Here is a 16,477-nt window from a genome sequence, read left to right on the forward strand (position 1 = left end):
ACGCTACAGTATATACTCGAGACTCACACACTACTAATAAAGACCATTTACGTTATGAAAAACATTTGTAAGCGGTATTATTTTTAATTCTATAAATTCGAGCCTGTTTTGAATGTTTTTCCATCACAATGAATTCTAAACTAAACTCTACAACTCAAAAATTTCATCTAGACACAACTCTTACACAACTAAAGCTTTTACAACTACTTCTGCTCACTTATGTGAACAGCATATGCAATGCTGAATATTCAAACAAATCATTTACATGCTGTACAACCAGTTGATTTTTTTTTTTTATTAGTTAACAATTGACCTGTAAATAAATCTCTCATTTAAATCGCACTTCGGCTCCCCTCATATCGTCATCATCATAGATAATACGGGTTCTTGAACTAAAAGTTGTGCATGAACAATTTGTTCAAGCTGGCTCTTCAGAAGTCATCTCGATACCCGAGTTTCAAACTCCTTCATCGCCTTTACCTTTATCATCGTGTTGTCCTTAAGGAGTCTGGACAGTTGATGGGCGGTAATATTTTTCTGAACGCTGACCTTTAGCGATCACGTATTAAGCCACGGACACTGGGTTACGTCTCTTACTTGCGTTATGTACATTTTTTTTTTTACAGTAGTAGGAAACGGGTAAGAACAGCATCTGTGGAGCACGTGAAGGCAGCGTTCATCCCTACTGTGTCTTAAAGTCAACCTAAAATATATAAAGCAGGTTATTGGAGCTAGTACTGAATATGTAATAAGGTGTTGTTGCATCATAAAAACATACAAGCCAATCAGGTCGCAATATGCAAATTCAGTCACGCAATATCGCCAATAAATATGGGAATGATTGGCTAATCGCTGTGCCGTGTTACTATTGGAAAATAATCCATTTCTGAGTGATAACAGTGACTCCGCTTCGCGTCGGGCCTCATCACATTTGCCTGTAATAACATGCCCTGGGGTGTTTCATTTCTTAAACACCATTCAAACCCAGTATGTGTTGTGGACAGGAAAAGCAGTAGTGAATAGTTTGGTGACGGTACAGTACAAGTTCATGAGACCTCAGTAATACAGAAGTCATTCGTTTGTTTCCACGGTTACCAAGTGCTAGAAAAAGACACAGTTCGCTCTTCTTTTGTTAGCCTTTAACAATATGAGCTTTAACCCAGTTGATTTGAAGCTTGAGGCAGAGAGCTTGTTAAGAACAGTGTTTATTTTCCCCGTTTCATAGTTGGAAAGTGACAAACTTTTGCAGAACAGATGGAGAGGGAAAAAAAAAACAAAAAAAAATACACAACAACAACATAACACCAGAGTGCACATTAGAGCTTATAAAAACGAAAATGTTTCACCTTAAGAATTATGACGTGTTTATCGTAGCTAAAGTAATACACTGACGAGCGACGTCCGCGCCGTCGAGCGATTCGACACACGGCTCCAAAATGCATCTTTACGTAAAACATCACCGTTAACTGTTAAACCAATTTTCCTCTTTATAGTCAGAGGAAGTGTGTGAAAATATGCGCGAAGCAATCGGGAACCCTGTAAATGCGTTAATAAATATACCTGGGAAAATGTTCCAGAGCCTGGGAGTAGCAGATGGAGGTGGAGGCGGAGATGGAGCAGTGAGTGCCGATCAAACGCGTAGCTCTGAATCAACACCTACGTGCTAAGAGGCGATCGGATAAAGCATCTTTTATTACTGAAGCCTGTGAGAAAAGGTGCAGGACACGTGAGCAAAACTCTCTGCAATTTAGTTTCAGTGAAGCTCAGATTATTAACAAAAAAAAAAAAACAACACCACATCTCACTGATTTCACCGTCATGTTGACTACATAAGATTTTTTTTTGTTTGTTTGTTTTTTTTTTTAAACACATCATAATACGTAAATGCTCGAGCAACAGAAAGACGAGGAAACACCATGAGAACAGTACATTTATAGCTACTCATCAATATGTGCGTTGAAGAGGACAGATAATACATAAAAGCACATAGCAAATGATATATTACTGTCTTCCAGAGCATCATGATTCTCATCAATACTTTATTTCATAGAGCTCCACACACAAAACATAAAGACTAGCGACGTACGGTACGGATACGGTGCGTACTCCGACGATCAGCGTATCGGAGAACTAACCACCGTTCCCAGTAACGTCTTTACCAATACCTTAGAAATCACTCTCATATAATAAACACTAAATGCTTTTGTTTCCCCCCCCGCCCACCTCTTTTAATTAAATTCCTCCCATTGACTGCTTCTCTCGAAGATCAGATTTTGACAGTGTGTGCGTGCTTCTTGCACAGCGGCTTGTCTTTTTTGGAGAAGAAAGTCTGACCCTCTAGAGTGGTGCTGCACACCTGGAGGACAAGAGAAGATTATTATACACTGCAAACTATGTTAAGGAAGGAATAAATACACTTCCGGTGTGCTGTTATAGGAAACTAATCAATCAAATCAATCAAATCATTGACAGAGGGCGGAGTTATTATTACACACAAGTTTTCAGTATACAGTACAGATTTTATTCCAGTTACAACGCAGCGGCTTGCAGTGTTGGTTATTCAATTTAATAATAAGCATCTTTTTATCAGTTTATAGCTACGTTTAATGTCGCGGAATGCCTGCAAAACAAGCTAGTTCCCTCGTCGAGATCTCGGCCGATCGGATTCAGGAAATCAACGCTGCCGTGGCGTAATATTTCTAACGAGAGCGTATATACTCTTCGTCATCTTTCTTCCTGATGTGAACTTACCGAACACACGAAGCAGGTATCGTGCCAGGTGAAGCCCAGAGCCTCCAGAAATTTGTCCCCTGCCTCGATAGGGAAGTCGCAGCCATGGCAACTGGTACCGAAAAGATTGTAATAGTCTAATAAGAGACGGAGAGAGAGAGAGAGACGTAAACAGGACGCCGATTAAGCCGTGTGATTTAAACGTATCCTCACGATCCGACTTCTACCATAAATAGCAATAGTAATCAGAGCGCCGTTAAAGGGCTGTAAACCTTCTATGACTTTTAATGGCTCTCCAATAACTTGTAAAGGTCACTGACTGTTTAATGACTGTTTAACGAGCGCAGATTACACAATTACTGGGCTGTAACTAACACCAGTCGTGCGGGCTGGGTCTGTCTGGGTGTGCTTGTGAAGATGGGAAGGGCTGGCTGGAAGTGTGTGTGTGTGGGCTGGTCTCTTACCTCTCTCGCAGTAGGGCTGTCCATCCTCGAGGTGGAAGGTGTTGTTGCGAATGGGCTGCTGGCAGGAAGTGCACAGGAAGCAATACACATGCCAGGTTTGTTTCAAGGCATTGATGACTTCCTGTAAAAGGAAAAGAAAAAAAAAAAAAAAGAAGAAACGTGTTGAGGTTTTTTTTTCTTCTGCTTAACACATTTATAATACCTTCTATGTGTACATAATGTTATCCTGTGATTGTTTTTCATTCAGTGTCAATTCAAACTCAAGTGTGAGAGTGACGCGTGTTATGTTATTAAATATACGATTTACGTTCAAGGCTTTACTAAACGAGTATCAGGACACGATGCCACGATTAAAGTCGTGTCACGGAACTGTTAGTAAAACCTATGAAACTGATTCAAATTTTTTTATCCATCACAAAAAAAAAAACAACAAATAAATAAACAAACAACATTACACCTAAAGAAATAACATTAAGAGTTAACCTCTAGCTACTACTAGATGTGTGGTGCCTTAGGATGACCATCAGCAGAGTTGTTAATCATTTCCAGTGCAAAAACGACATCATTTCCTGCCTCAATTACTTGTTCCACTAGTTCACATGGCCAGAAGACAGGCGAACGGTTCGGGGCCAAAGAGAAATTATTACGGGGAAAAAAAAACTCTTTGGTTGTACTTGGCTCGTTTAGGCTAAATGCAATACTCTCGCTGTGATAATAAAAGGTAGCATTACCATCACAGGGGAAAAGGAAAAGAAGAAAAAAAGAAGAAGAAAAAACAGACAGGTTTGCATGTAAATATTTTGGCAAGTTCAATATGAAGGGAATTGCCATGGTAACCAAAGGGAAAAAAAATATATATTTTTTTAAAAATCACACCATCCCTTCAAAAGGACCTTGAGAGACTTTGAAACACTAAACACGATCTGAAGCCGAGCTGTAAACAAGACGATGCCTGATGTCCTAGACGAGCCCTAGCCTAGCCGCTCATTAGCAGAGAGAACCCCCTTCCGCTTCATCGCCTCTCTCTGCGGTCCTGACCTCTCAGCACCGCTGCTGCCTGTGTGAAACCTCAGCGCCAGGACCGGCGATAATTGTCGCACATCGGAGACGAGACTGCCTGCCTCGGCCCTCCTCCGGCCATCGCAGCCCTTATGAACCTGATTAAAGCGCTTTTTTTCCCCCGCACAGGCCTCAAGGCTGAAAGGCTGCGAACGCCGGACCAGCAGAGAATCACGAAAAAAAAAACACCAAGCCTGATTTTTCAAACACTTGCTGCTCTTTTTTAGAGTGGACGGACTTCCTTATGAGACCTTGAAACAGACAGACAGCGTCTGCTTTTCCTCAGATACAAGCGGTGGAGATAGTTTTGGGTTAGTCCCTCACCCCAAGGATCTTCTGCTGGCAACGGCAGCAGCTGGGGGCGAAGAACTGCTCGTAGCAGTGCTCGCAGTAAACGGCGCCGCGCTCCTCCACAAAGCCCACCTCGGCCAGAGAGCTGCGGCAGTGAGCGCAGTTAAACTCCTCCGGGTGCCATGACTTCCCCATAGCCACCAGGAACGGACCCCTAACACACACACACAGAGAGAGAGAGAGAGAGAGAGAGAGAGAGAGAGAGAATAGCTATTAGTTCGTAGACGTCTTATTGCTGTCTGTTCATATAGAATTTGAGCTGGTATTACTGACACCGTGAGTAGCCTAGTATTGATTAGTCGTGACTGTGGTTTAGTTGATCCAGTCCACATACTGGTTTTGATGGATGCTGCTGACAGAATTGATTATATCGTTGCATGGTCTCAGCGGGGAATAAATGAATAGTGAAATAAGTTGCACAGAAATAAATGAAGAAATGTTCAAATAAATAAATAAACAAACAAATATATTCCATTCCATTATAATTTTTTTTACTTCTACTTTCTTTGTATTATTTATTCATTAAAATTGGCTCATGTTTTAATTACTTAATTACGCATACATTTTCTATTGCACTCTCAGCCCTCTCTCTTTTTTCTTTCCTCCATTTTTTATTTATTCATGTAAAATACTCTGAAAATAACTCCACTGAATTCATAGTTTGTATACTGGATGAAGACAGTATTATAATTTTTTTTAAAAATGGTGCATTCTTTAGATCACATGTCTGTCTTGGTAGATTTTCAAATGCTCTACATGGAACAAACCATATCTATAGCCATAGACATCCACCTCCTCGCTGTGAAAACAGACATTTCTGAAGCTCTGGACTGGGAGACGTGGCGTCGATATCTGTTGAAGCAATGCGAGGAGCAAATTTCAACTTTGTCAGCGGGGAAGCAAGTTACAAATCGGATGATTAGCTGAGAGGGAAAACAGAGGGCTCGGAGCATATCGAATGCCGAAAACAGAGCCCTCGAGCTTGGATGTCATGGCCACTTTTTCGCCAGGAGTCTGCGAGTCTATCCCTGGGTTGCGGTGGTGTAACATACACCAGCTCTTGGGCTCTGAAGCGCTCTGCTCCGCGCTACCGAATGATAACAACCCAGCGAGTGCCATGAACTCTCATTCTGCTCTGATAAAGTCAGCGTGGCCTGGCCTGGCCTGCCTGTCACGCCAAATTAATCCGCAATTACTTTCTGTGCAAATTAAAGCTTACAGCACATGTTCCATTCACGCCGAGCCTGGCTCGGCCCTGTCGCAGCTTCACACCAGCCTCCTTTCATTCAATGCAACTGGTTTATGCAAGGGGATCGAACAGACTGCACTGGGGACAATTCATCAGCAGCATGAACTTTCAGTCAGTGACCATCCTACAGAAATATATTAGCGGTGCAACTATACATCGTCACACGACGCAAACATGTGACGACGTGCATCGTGGAAACGTCCGATATGCGCGTTGGAATTCGGCTTTCTATTTATTATGCATGTAATAACCGTTCTACCGTTTGAACATCAGAGGCCCAAATCTGTGCGACCCATAGGATTAAAATGTATAGCGTGCGCGCTGGTCACATGACCGCATTCTTCTACGAAGAGCCTGTGAGATCTGCACTCGTGAAGTCTGACAGCCCGATAGCTCCGGATCGCGACCACCAGGATGGGTTATATGTTAGACGGTTAAAAAGGGCTCTTCGGCAGCTTTCAAACACCAAAGGTCACGGAAACCGGGCATTTTAGCCGACTTTGGAGCTCGTTATGTTTCAGGTGATCGTTTTCATAGTCCGTAGGTCAGACACTTTATTCAATCGATATTTTAAAAGATATGGTGAACCTGTAGTACATTCTGTTTATTATTATTACTATTAAAATTAAACCTCTGTTTATAGCAATTGTTGATTTCTTTTCTTTCTGTTTCATACAGACAAAAATGCACATTGTTTTGCATCAGATTTTAAAATAAATTTTAAAAATAAATAAATAAATAAATAAATGGTCCTGCACACACATCTACACAAGCATGAAAGTGATCACACTTAAGTAGTGAGCGATGATAAAAAGCTGTAGGAGATGAAACTATTGATATTTGAAATGTCCTGTTTCTCCGGAAATCTGGCATCCTTCTAACATCTACAATTCATTCATATTGATTTATATATGCACTGCCAAATGTAACACTCGGTGTCTAAAACACCAAGCCCTGTTTCTCTGGAAGGTTTGTGTACTATGTGGAATTTTTCTACTTAAAGTATAGTGTAGTTAGTCCCTATACAAATATAGCACTACACATACTATTCTAGCATGTCAGTGTCACGGCTTAGCAGTGGTCCCATAGTGGTCTATTTTCCTGTAATCATATATCTACCTGCATTACTATTTGGGGCGGCTGTGGATCAGGTGGTAGACTGGGTTGTCCACTAATCGTAGGGTTGGAGGTTCGATTCGTGGCTCCACATGCTGAAGTGTTCTTGGGCAAGACACTGAACCCCATGTTGCTTCTAATGGTAAGCTAGCGCCTTGCATGGCAGCTCTGCTACCATTGGTGTGTGTGTGTGTGCGTGTGTGTGTGTATGTTTAGACACTGTAAAAGCACTATAAGTACAGACCATTAACCATTACTATAGCTTGTATCAAAAACATACACTATGCTGTACACCAGTTTTTGTTTTACACTGCTGCCTGTCTAGCTTTAGAAATGAGAGCAGATGTATGCAGCTTTAAAGGAATTTCAAGGCAACAAATGTGTTGAAACAACATGACTCTGCCAAAAAGGAAATGCTGACCTGATAACCATGTTGCAGTGACCACACATGGGAGTGCGGGTTCCAGCAGGGATGTGTTCTGCTCTCTGCACCAGCGAATCCTGGTCTTTGGGGTGAGGCTGGGGCGCGGGGCGGTCAGGACCCTTCTGAACGCCACCGGTCACCCGCCCTGTATGCACTGCTGGCACACCTGCTTTAGGAAGTCCTAATCAAAGAACAGAGAAAGAGACGAGATTGTAATCTGAATGACCATTATGTGAACCTGACCCACGACAGTGTCTAAATTACTGCGGACGAAGCTGCGTGGCGGTGCCGTGACGTGACGAGGTAATAAGATCAGGTGATATTGTGCATGGCCGTGCAGCGTGACCGTTGGCGATCGCGAACCCCTCGTTAAGATAAATCTTCGGTCCCTCCTTCTTCAGCGGGTTCATCGCAGGGCCTCGGACGACAGGGGCCATCTGTGTCCGGGACATCCACACCACCCGGGTCCAAAACAAAGGATCGGTTTACCCAAGTGCAGAGGAAAGGGGGGGAAAAAAAAAAATAACATTCCCAGAGTTAGAGGAGACACCTGGCAAAATAATCCCCCCAGTTCAGAGTGCTTAGAGAGGAGAAGGACAATCCCTCTCCTTCTCTCAAGCCATGGCAGGGGGAGGTCAGAGGTCACCACGCCGCAGAGGGAGGCACAGAGGCAGCCTTTCAGTCCAGCGCAAGAATCAAAGCCCTGGGATTTCCTCCTGGCCGAGAGAACAGACCGTCAATAAAGTGCTGTGTACTCGCAGGGTTGTGAGAGGAGCCCAAAGACCGAGTCTCACTCAAACGGAAATAAGTGCGAGTCTTTGCAAGACCGTGCGCGGTCCGTGGATCTGAGAACAGCCGTCTAGAAAATGTCGTCACAACTTGCCAGTCACCCTGGTGCTAAAGTAACACGTTCTTCACTGGCGCCATCGAGCCGAGTCGTGAATCACAGTTCTGGGGTCTCTTATCTGCAGCTGATAGACATCTTCACGATATATCCTCTGCTCTGACAAAGATGAGAGGATAGACTTCCTGTTAAGGACACCACAGCTCACACTGCAGTCCAAGACTAGATTGCACTTTCCATCATAACGCCGTGTGTGTTCCGTCTTGTGTTCCAAGAGCTATATATGAAATGTGTGAAATGTGTAATCTCTCACAGCTTTGACGCTATCCCTGGAGCACCGAACGTCCATCATATACCAACATAAATAAATAAAACAAAACGTCCTGATTTTGCTGGGTGACACACTCCACCCTTGTTTGACCCAGGGACACCAATTTCAGCCAATCACCTAGTGCAAACTTGATCATATGACCTCACCAACAGCCTTTTCTCTTCATGTCTCTGGCACATCATATTGCTCATCATAAACCGCTAGTTTATATACTTTAGTTATAACACTTTAATATGAGTTAGCAAGCTACCTAAATTTAGCAGACATCTTTAACAGACATCTAGCGAGTTAGTTTAGCCAACATACAAGTTACTGCTCCAATAATACCCATCAGAGGTTAAGTCGATCAACTGACAAGCTAGTCAACGTTAATCTAAGATGTACATAAACATCTCAGTCTTGTGGTAGTCACCACCTCACAGGTCATGTATATATTTAATAGATCCAGAGTTATAAGTGTTGACGTTTGTCAATATGGTGGAAGTTCAGTATGCGGCCAGTGCTAATTGTAATTACAACATACTTTTAGTTGTACACTGTCTTTCTTTGTGATTTATTAACAGATCTGAGGTAAACGTGGACATTCCCGACTGTTTCATGCCGTTTCCACGGTCACCGTCTCATTACATCGTCCATATAATAGACATAAGAACATAAGGGCTAGACGCTAACTAGCATCTGTCACCAACTAGTTTTTTCTCCATTCTTGATGTGCATATTTCCTTTCTGCCTAGCAACAGTGTTCTTATGCCTGAACAGTGAGTGATAGAACGTGATTGAAGAATCACATTTAACTAGAGGGATGACGGTCACTTGATAAAAATCGAGACAATCCATCAGAAAGCAGAAAAAGGTCTATTCCGACGCTTTGCAGGTGGGACGCATGAGTCTACACCTTCCCGCTGTCTCTCAGACGCAGTACTCTGAAAGTGGGGAAACGGTGGACGCCTGGTCCAGGGGCAAACCCCCGGTTGCACATCATGCATTTCTTCTGCTGAGTCATCCCTTTCTTCAGCAGATCCTCTAGTGGAAGGCTCGCCACATCCTGAGGCTAAAGTTAGATAAGGCGAGCTCTTCCTCCCTGCTCAGACCTCAGTGGACCTCAGATGCAGCTATACTATTTCAGCCCCTCCTCCGAAACACGTTCACGTCAAGCGCCGTGTGAATCACGATGCGATCTTTCCGGGGTTGAATTTTTGTTCCGAATCCTTCGTTTTATACCGAATGTACGAGCCAGTCTTATCGCCATCGGTCCTCCTTGATGGTGCTGAATAATGCCAGTGGAAGTCTGTGAGTGGAACAGAGCTGCTTTAAAGCTGATGTCGCACATGCTCACAGGACTCTTAGCAAAACGAGGTCCAGATGCTTTTGTCAGACTACCGGACTTCCCGCCCCCCCAATCCCATTTTGCGTGCGGAACGTTACGAATCTGCTGGACAGTTCATCCTGATTGCCTACAGTCTGGAATCACTCAGTCTGATGACCTTTGATTGGAAGGATCTTCTCAATCAACCCCCTCCTGTCCCGTCTTTATACTGACTCACTTTGGCAGCTCTTGCTGATGACCTTGTGCACCACGTAATTATACTGGAGCTATTCCATGTCTATGCTCGCAGCTATGAGAGCAATGCAACTCATCAGCGTTTCACAGCTTGGATGCACTAGACACATGAAGCAAGACTAGACGAATGGGAATCTTAATGCGCTTGGCCATCCAGCGCAGAAGCGCACTTGGTGAGGACGGCATGGTTCCAGCGAGGCCCTGGGTGTTTGTTTTAGAGCCAGACGACGTGAGGACATGAATATTTCACCTGTGCGTCGTACTCATCACTGCTAGAGCCCCTGTCAGCAGCATGCTCTTGATAAACCACCAGAGAGCCTTGCCTGGTAAACACAGTCCCCCTTTTCTGCATTCCAACACTGCTGGGTTTTAGGTACTCTGTGGTACGCAGTGAACACGATAATAAGATCATCCAGTCCCCCGAGTAAATATTTAGCCCCTGGCGCCAAGCCTCAAGCACTCTGTGTGGAGATACGAACCCTAAAACGCCTCTGTTTAGTGGCTCGTTCACGTAGCTAAAAGATGTCATTTCAATTTCACACGTGATTGGATCGTGTAGCTGTTAAAGCATATCATTTGAGCTCATTTAGTGAAATATCACTCTGTTTTCATTGGCACCGTGAACTCGAAGCTCTAAAATCCGACAGTGCGGCAAGTGCTCTGTGGTGATAAACACTGGTGACACATGCTGTAAATTCAGAAGCACAAGGTTGCCACCTACAGGGCAAGTGGGAAATTGTGGTGCATTCATTTTTGAGGGTTTTTTTTTTTCAGAAAGAACTTGCTCATTAACTTTGTACAGACCTTGTATTGACACACCCAATACGTGAGAACACAGAAATGTACGTATTATAATTATTGCGTCATGTAATGCGTAAATACTCACTGCTCAGACGTTTATTTAATTACTTACCATTTCTTCCATTAGGATTACGTTTGTTATCGTCTAATACTTATCTGATATGATAGCCATTGCATCATTTCTACTTTTTTATTTTTAAAAACATTCTGACTCTGATCCAAATTCTTTTTTTTTTCCTTTTTTTTGGATTTGGCCAATTCCCAACCATACAATTCCTCTGAACATGGCTCTGACCCTGACTTTAACTCTGATATTTACTATTTGTTCGTTGCAAATAGTGGTAACAAGTGTATGATTTTTTTTTACATTCAATGCAAGTGTCCCAGCACTTAACGAGCCGCTCTAGGCGGAAGAAAAAAAAAAAAATCTTCCAGTTCCTACCTTACAGGTTTTGATTTGACTCGCACTCGTAACCCTGACTCTAACTCCGATTCCGACCCTGATTTTGACTCCAACTCACCTGCAGTGTTTCCAGACTGCCAGCTCTTGGTAGTCACAGTGGTAGGTTGAGGGACTCCATTCCCAGTCCGTGACACTTTGGTCATGGTTTTAACCACGGACGTGGCATGAGTGTTCGCATGGACGTCCTCTACAGCCTCACTGTGGGTGGTAGAGAGAGAGAGAGAGAGAGAGAGAGAGAGAGAGAACGCAGTTACTAGCTGGAGTTTCACCACTGATGGAACTCCTTCAGAAACATTTCACATCACTGATCGTAGCAGAGTTATTAGTTTTAAAGGCCTCGGATTCTACATCGGCTGTAGAGCAGATTTAGCTCCAACTGCAGGCTGCAAAAAAAAAACAAAACAAAAAACAAAAAGATCCGTCAGCTGCTGAACGAGATACTAAGATGGGTTTGTTATGGTAACCGTAAGCAGGAACACACACAAAGGTCTAACCATAAGCCTGGACAGCTGTCCTTTCAGTGCCCACGGTCACACAACCTGCCACACACTCACACTCGCTCAGCGTACAGTGTTCTCTTGAACGCTGCTCGTGTTTCCACACTTTAGTAGACATGTGCACATGTAATGCCTTTATATTATGAAGACTGCCTGATGTTGTATCGTGTTTTATTAAGTCGTTACATTTCTTTTTAGAAAAGTTATTAGCGGTGTAAAGAAAAACGGATTCATTCGGAGCTGAATCACATCAGACCTGCACCGCTAGTAAACTAAAGCAGACTCCAGTGTTACTGGTTTAACCGTACCATTTTGCATCGTATCATGCATTACATATCCGCTAGTATATAATGTTTTTACTTAACCCGTTTCATCAGGGCAGCATTTTATTCTGTTATAATGGTTTGCTTGTTTTTTTTTTTGTTTTTTTTTTTTTACACACACACACAGTACTTCTCGAACACTCTCCAATCCAAATATTCCGAAGTTAAGAGTAACAAATAGCCGATAGAAGTAAAATAATTATCCGTTTCTCGTTCGGCGTAATGAAACGGTGTCGTGAGGACACGCGAGGTGAACTGCATTTGGGGGTTTCGTAATTGAAGAGTAACGGATGAAGGCTGTCCGTGCCAATACAGGAATAGATTAAGCAGTTACTTATAGAACGCCATAAAGCAATTACCTATGACAGGAAACTACATCAAACCGGGTCTTTAAGAACCGAATTAGGAGCGGGTCTCCACACGAGCAATTAATACCAATCTAGCCAATTACAGGGGATATGTTTTGGATTAGGCCCATTCAGGAATCTAAGCATGAGCAGATTGATCAAATAAATCTGGCCAATAGGCCCAGCAGTCCCAGATGGTTTGTTAATGAAGAAAACAGGTGCCAACAAAAAATGGCTGGCACTGCCTTCACTCCAGCAGTATACTGCCCCAGTTTCCTGCCCAACCACCAACCCCTCCCCCCCATCCCCATCCCCATCCCATCCTGCCCCCCGCCTCACAAAACCACAACCAACTAAAGCTACAATCCTCATAACCTTTCGTCATCTATATCATAAAATAATAAAAACCCTTTAAGTAATAGTCCATATGCCTTGCTCTTTTCATGCTGCTCTTTAAATTACGCTGCCAATCCAGAACACATTAAGGGAAATCTACAGCTCTGCTAAAACAGATGGGAGTAGGGAAGAAAGGGGAAAAAAAACTGTTTCAGCATGCCCAATGCCAGCAGGGGAAACCGAATCTGAGAAAGCGACGTGGAGGCCGAGTTTATGGAAGGGCAAGGGAAGGGCCTAATCGTGTAGTGCCCATATGTACAGGCAGCTGGTTACATGAGGTGCTGCCATCACCAGAGGGTTTACGTGGACTCGATACGATTCATCAGGGAATTCATCAGACGGCGACTCGGAGTGGGAAATGAAATGGCTTGGAGCACATTTTCCAAGGTTATCTTTCCCAGAGGACTCGCCTGTCTGGGCAAAATGCTTGATGCTGAATATGCGCGAGACCATGTACATACAGTAATGACACATTTCTCATATCTCGTCGCACTTTAGTCATCAACCGCTCCCCCAGTACAACACACACTTTCCGATTACAGAACCGGACACCTGGCAGAATCTCTCAAGAACAAATATGACTTCATTTCAAAAACACGTCTGTCGCTGGTCGACGTCTTTTATGATGTCGAGACAGTCAAATAAACGTTTCCCTGTGCTACGGGATGTCGGTAATATCTGTCCAGCCATTTCCCGTACCCACGTATCCTACACAGGGTCTATCCATCCATCCATCCATCCATCCTGGAGCCTAGCCCAGGGGACTCGGTGCACAAGGCAGGGGGACACCCTGGACGGAGTGCCAAGCCATCACAGGGCACGATCACACACCGTGGACAATTTGAGAAAGCCAATCAGCAACACGTGTCTAAGCTGGGGGAGTACCTGGAGAAAAAAAACCGTTCACGCAGGCTCCGCGTACAGGGCGGAGGTGGGATTCGAACTCCCGACCCCAGAGGCTAAGCCCCTGTGACCCCCTTGTTGAAAATGTTCCATATTTATAATATTATTATAATTAGAGTGCAAACCATTGGACTTTTTGCAGTATAAAGGGGTTAAGACTTGATTTTCACACTTTATACCAGGGATCCAGGACCCCTCCGGCTATAGAATGATTTCCATAATCAGATTTATGTCATGGATATTATTTAAAGTGCACAGCGATATTTGATGCATTTTTATTCCAGACCTTTCCGATGATAGAACACGTTAGACTGCTTTTTGAGTTATTGAGGTCTAAAAAAAAAAAAAAAAAAAAAGCACAATATATTGTAAATAAAAGAGTCAGGATTCCCTTATTGAATTGCAATAACAATAAACTCAAATAAATAAATAAATACATACGTTTCATTGCCCGGTTCTCTCTATTTAAGCAGACATTTCACTCTCTGAAAAGCTGACGCTTCAGACTCGTCACCACATCTGAGCAGTGAACAGACCTGGGCAAGAAAAACCTCTCTACCATACTGCCATCTGGAGGACATGAACAGCACTACACTATACTAGGATGTCCACCTTCTCATACCCCATGGCTAGTCAGAACAGAAGTTCATTAAAGAGAATGGAGTATTAATATATAATGCACCCTGCGGTTCTGTTCCACCTCAGCCCAAACTAATACGTTATGTATTGCTTTGCTTGTCTCCATTTTTTTTTTTTACTCCTGCACTGCATGTTCCATTTTGTTCTTTATGTTCCTTATTGCCTGGGGGACAAAACAAGGAGAGAATAAAGGCAGGAGAGACAGGCATAAAGAGGCAGAGCTAGGAGCTGTTCAGCCCAAAGGAGAGCGCTCATCTATTATTTATCCACAACAATAAATAAATATTGGATATGTTCAGCGGTTTTTCCATCAGAGAGCAGACAAGAGCTGGCAGTTCTTCATGTGATGAGGTGTGTGTGTGCGTGCGTGTTTGAGAAAGCGAGGGAGAAAAACACCTCGGCATGTGACGGGCCATTTTCCTGGAAGAGCAGAGTGAATTGTATTACAGTTTCCATGTTGCAGTCAAATGCAAAAAAAAATAAAATATATAGCGTAACTCTCAGTGAGTATGAAATGATAAATATCAGATTCCTGTGATATAGAACACGAGGCCGTGCAGGATTGTTTACGCATTAATGACTTGTCCATCCCCGTAATGGTACGTAAACGTCTACGCTTTCGAAAACTATTGCAAACTCTTGCACTGCAAGACCGTCCTCGAGGGGCTTTGACGAGGTCATGATTTAAAATATAAATGAGGCTTCAAATGTGCTGAAAGAAAGAACAAAAGAAAGAACGAAAGAAAGAACGAAAGAAAAACAAAGAACGAAAGAACAAAAAGAATGAAAGAAAAACAAAAAGAAAAAGAAAGAAAAAGAATGAAATAAAGAAAAAGAAAGAAAGAAGGAAAGAACAAAAAGAGACAGAAAGAAAGAACAAAAGAACGAAAGAACAAGAAAGAACGTAAGAACAAAAAGAACGAAAGAACAAAAAGAACGAAAGAAAAATAAAGAAGGAAAGAACAAAAAGAATGAAAGAAAAAGAACAAAAAGAAAAAGAAAAAGAATGAAATAAAGAAAAAGAAAGAAAGAAGGAAAGAACAAAAAGAGACAGAAAGAAAGAACAAAAGAACGAAAGAACGTAAGAACAAAAGAAAGAATGAAAGAAAAAGAACGAAATAAAGAAAAAGAACAAAAGAAAGAAAAAGAACGAACGAAAGAAAGAACAAAAAAAAGAATGAAAGAACGAAATAAAGAAAAAAGAAAAGAAAGAACAAAAGAAAGAAAGAAAGAAAGGACAGGAAGAAAGAAAGACAAAGAAAGAAAGAACAAAAGAAAGAAAGAAAGAAAGAAGGACAGGAAGAAAGAAAGAAAAAAAGAATGAACAAAAAAAGAATGAAAGAAAAAGAAAGAAAAGTAAAAATAAAGAATGAAAGAACAAAAGAAAGAATGAAAGAAAAAGAACAAAAAGAAAAAGAAAGAAAAAGAAAGAAAGAAGGAAAGAACAAAAAGAGACAAAGAAAGAATGAAATAACGAAAGAACAAGAAAGAACGTAAGAACAAAAGAAAGAAAGAAAGAACAAAAAAAAGAATGAAAGAACGAAATAAAGAAAAAAGAAAAAGAACAAAAGAAAGAAAGAACAAAAGAAAGAAAGAACAAAAGAAAGAAAGGACAGGAAGAAAGAAAGGACAGGAAGAAAGAAAGAAAAAAAAGAACAAAAGAAAGAAAAAGAACAAAAGAAAAAGAAAAAGAAAGAGAAAGAAAGAACAGGACAGAACTGTGAAAGGGAGCAGAAGCGACTCAGGAAGAGAGACGACAGACTTTATTGAGACGTTTATTTCGGAGACACTGCTACGAATGTAGTTCAGATACAGAAGTAAAGCAGAGTTTTTAAATAGTGTGAGAAGAAAAACAGAAAACGTAGGAAATGAAAAAGAAAACACAAACCCATAAAGAATCACCAGTTTAAGATGTAAATCATGCAAGAGAAGTGTTGTCATGACGACCTCTCGAAACCTGCTTGTTTTCCGTTTCTTTC

General features: G+C 42.2%; 1 protein-coding gene across 3 annotated transcripts in view; it reads right to left on the minus strand.

Moving 5' to 3' along the window:
- Nucleotides 1-1,187: 1,187 nt before the first annotated feature.
- Nucleotides 1,188-16,477, minus strand: part of pdlim5b (PDZ and LIM domain 5b) — a 58,961-nt gene continuing 43,671 nt past the window's right edge. For all 3 annotated transcript variants that reach the window (XM_053645350.1, XM_053645348.1, XM_053645349.1), the window contains 6 exons: nucleotides 11,452-11,591; nucleotides 7,391-7,574; nucleotides 4,578-4,758; nucleotides 3,195-3,315; nucleotides 2,752-2,867; nucleotides 1,188-2,356 (listed from right to left, as the gene is read on the minus strand). In XM_053645350.1, the coding sequence (XP_053501325.1) occupies nucleotides 2,267-2,356; nucleotides 2,752-2,867; nucleotides 3,195-3,315; nucleotides 4,578-4,758; nucleotides 7,391-7,574; nucleotides 11,452-11,591 (832 nt within the window). In that variant the 3' untranslated portion in view covers nucleotides 1,188-2,266. The remainder of the gene's footprint in view (nucleotides 2,357-2,751; nucleotides 2,868-3,194; nucleotides 3,316-4,577; nucleotides 4,759-7,390; nucleotides 7,575-11,451; nucleotides 11,592-16,477) is intronic.

Source organism: Ictalurus furcatus, chromosome 16 (genome assembly GCF_023375685.1).
Source record: "Ictalurus furcatus strain D&B chromosome 16, Billie_1.0, whole genome shotgun sequence".
NCBI classification, from domain to species: domain Eukaryota; kingdom Metazoa; phylum Chordata; class Actinopteri; order Siluriformes; family Ictaluridae; genus Ictalurus; species Ictalurus furcatus.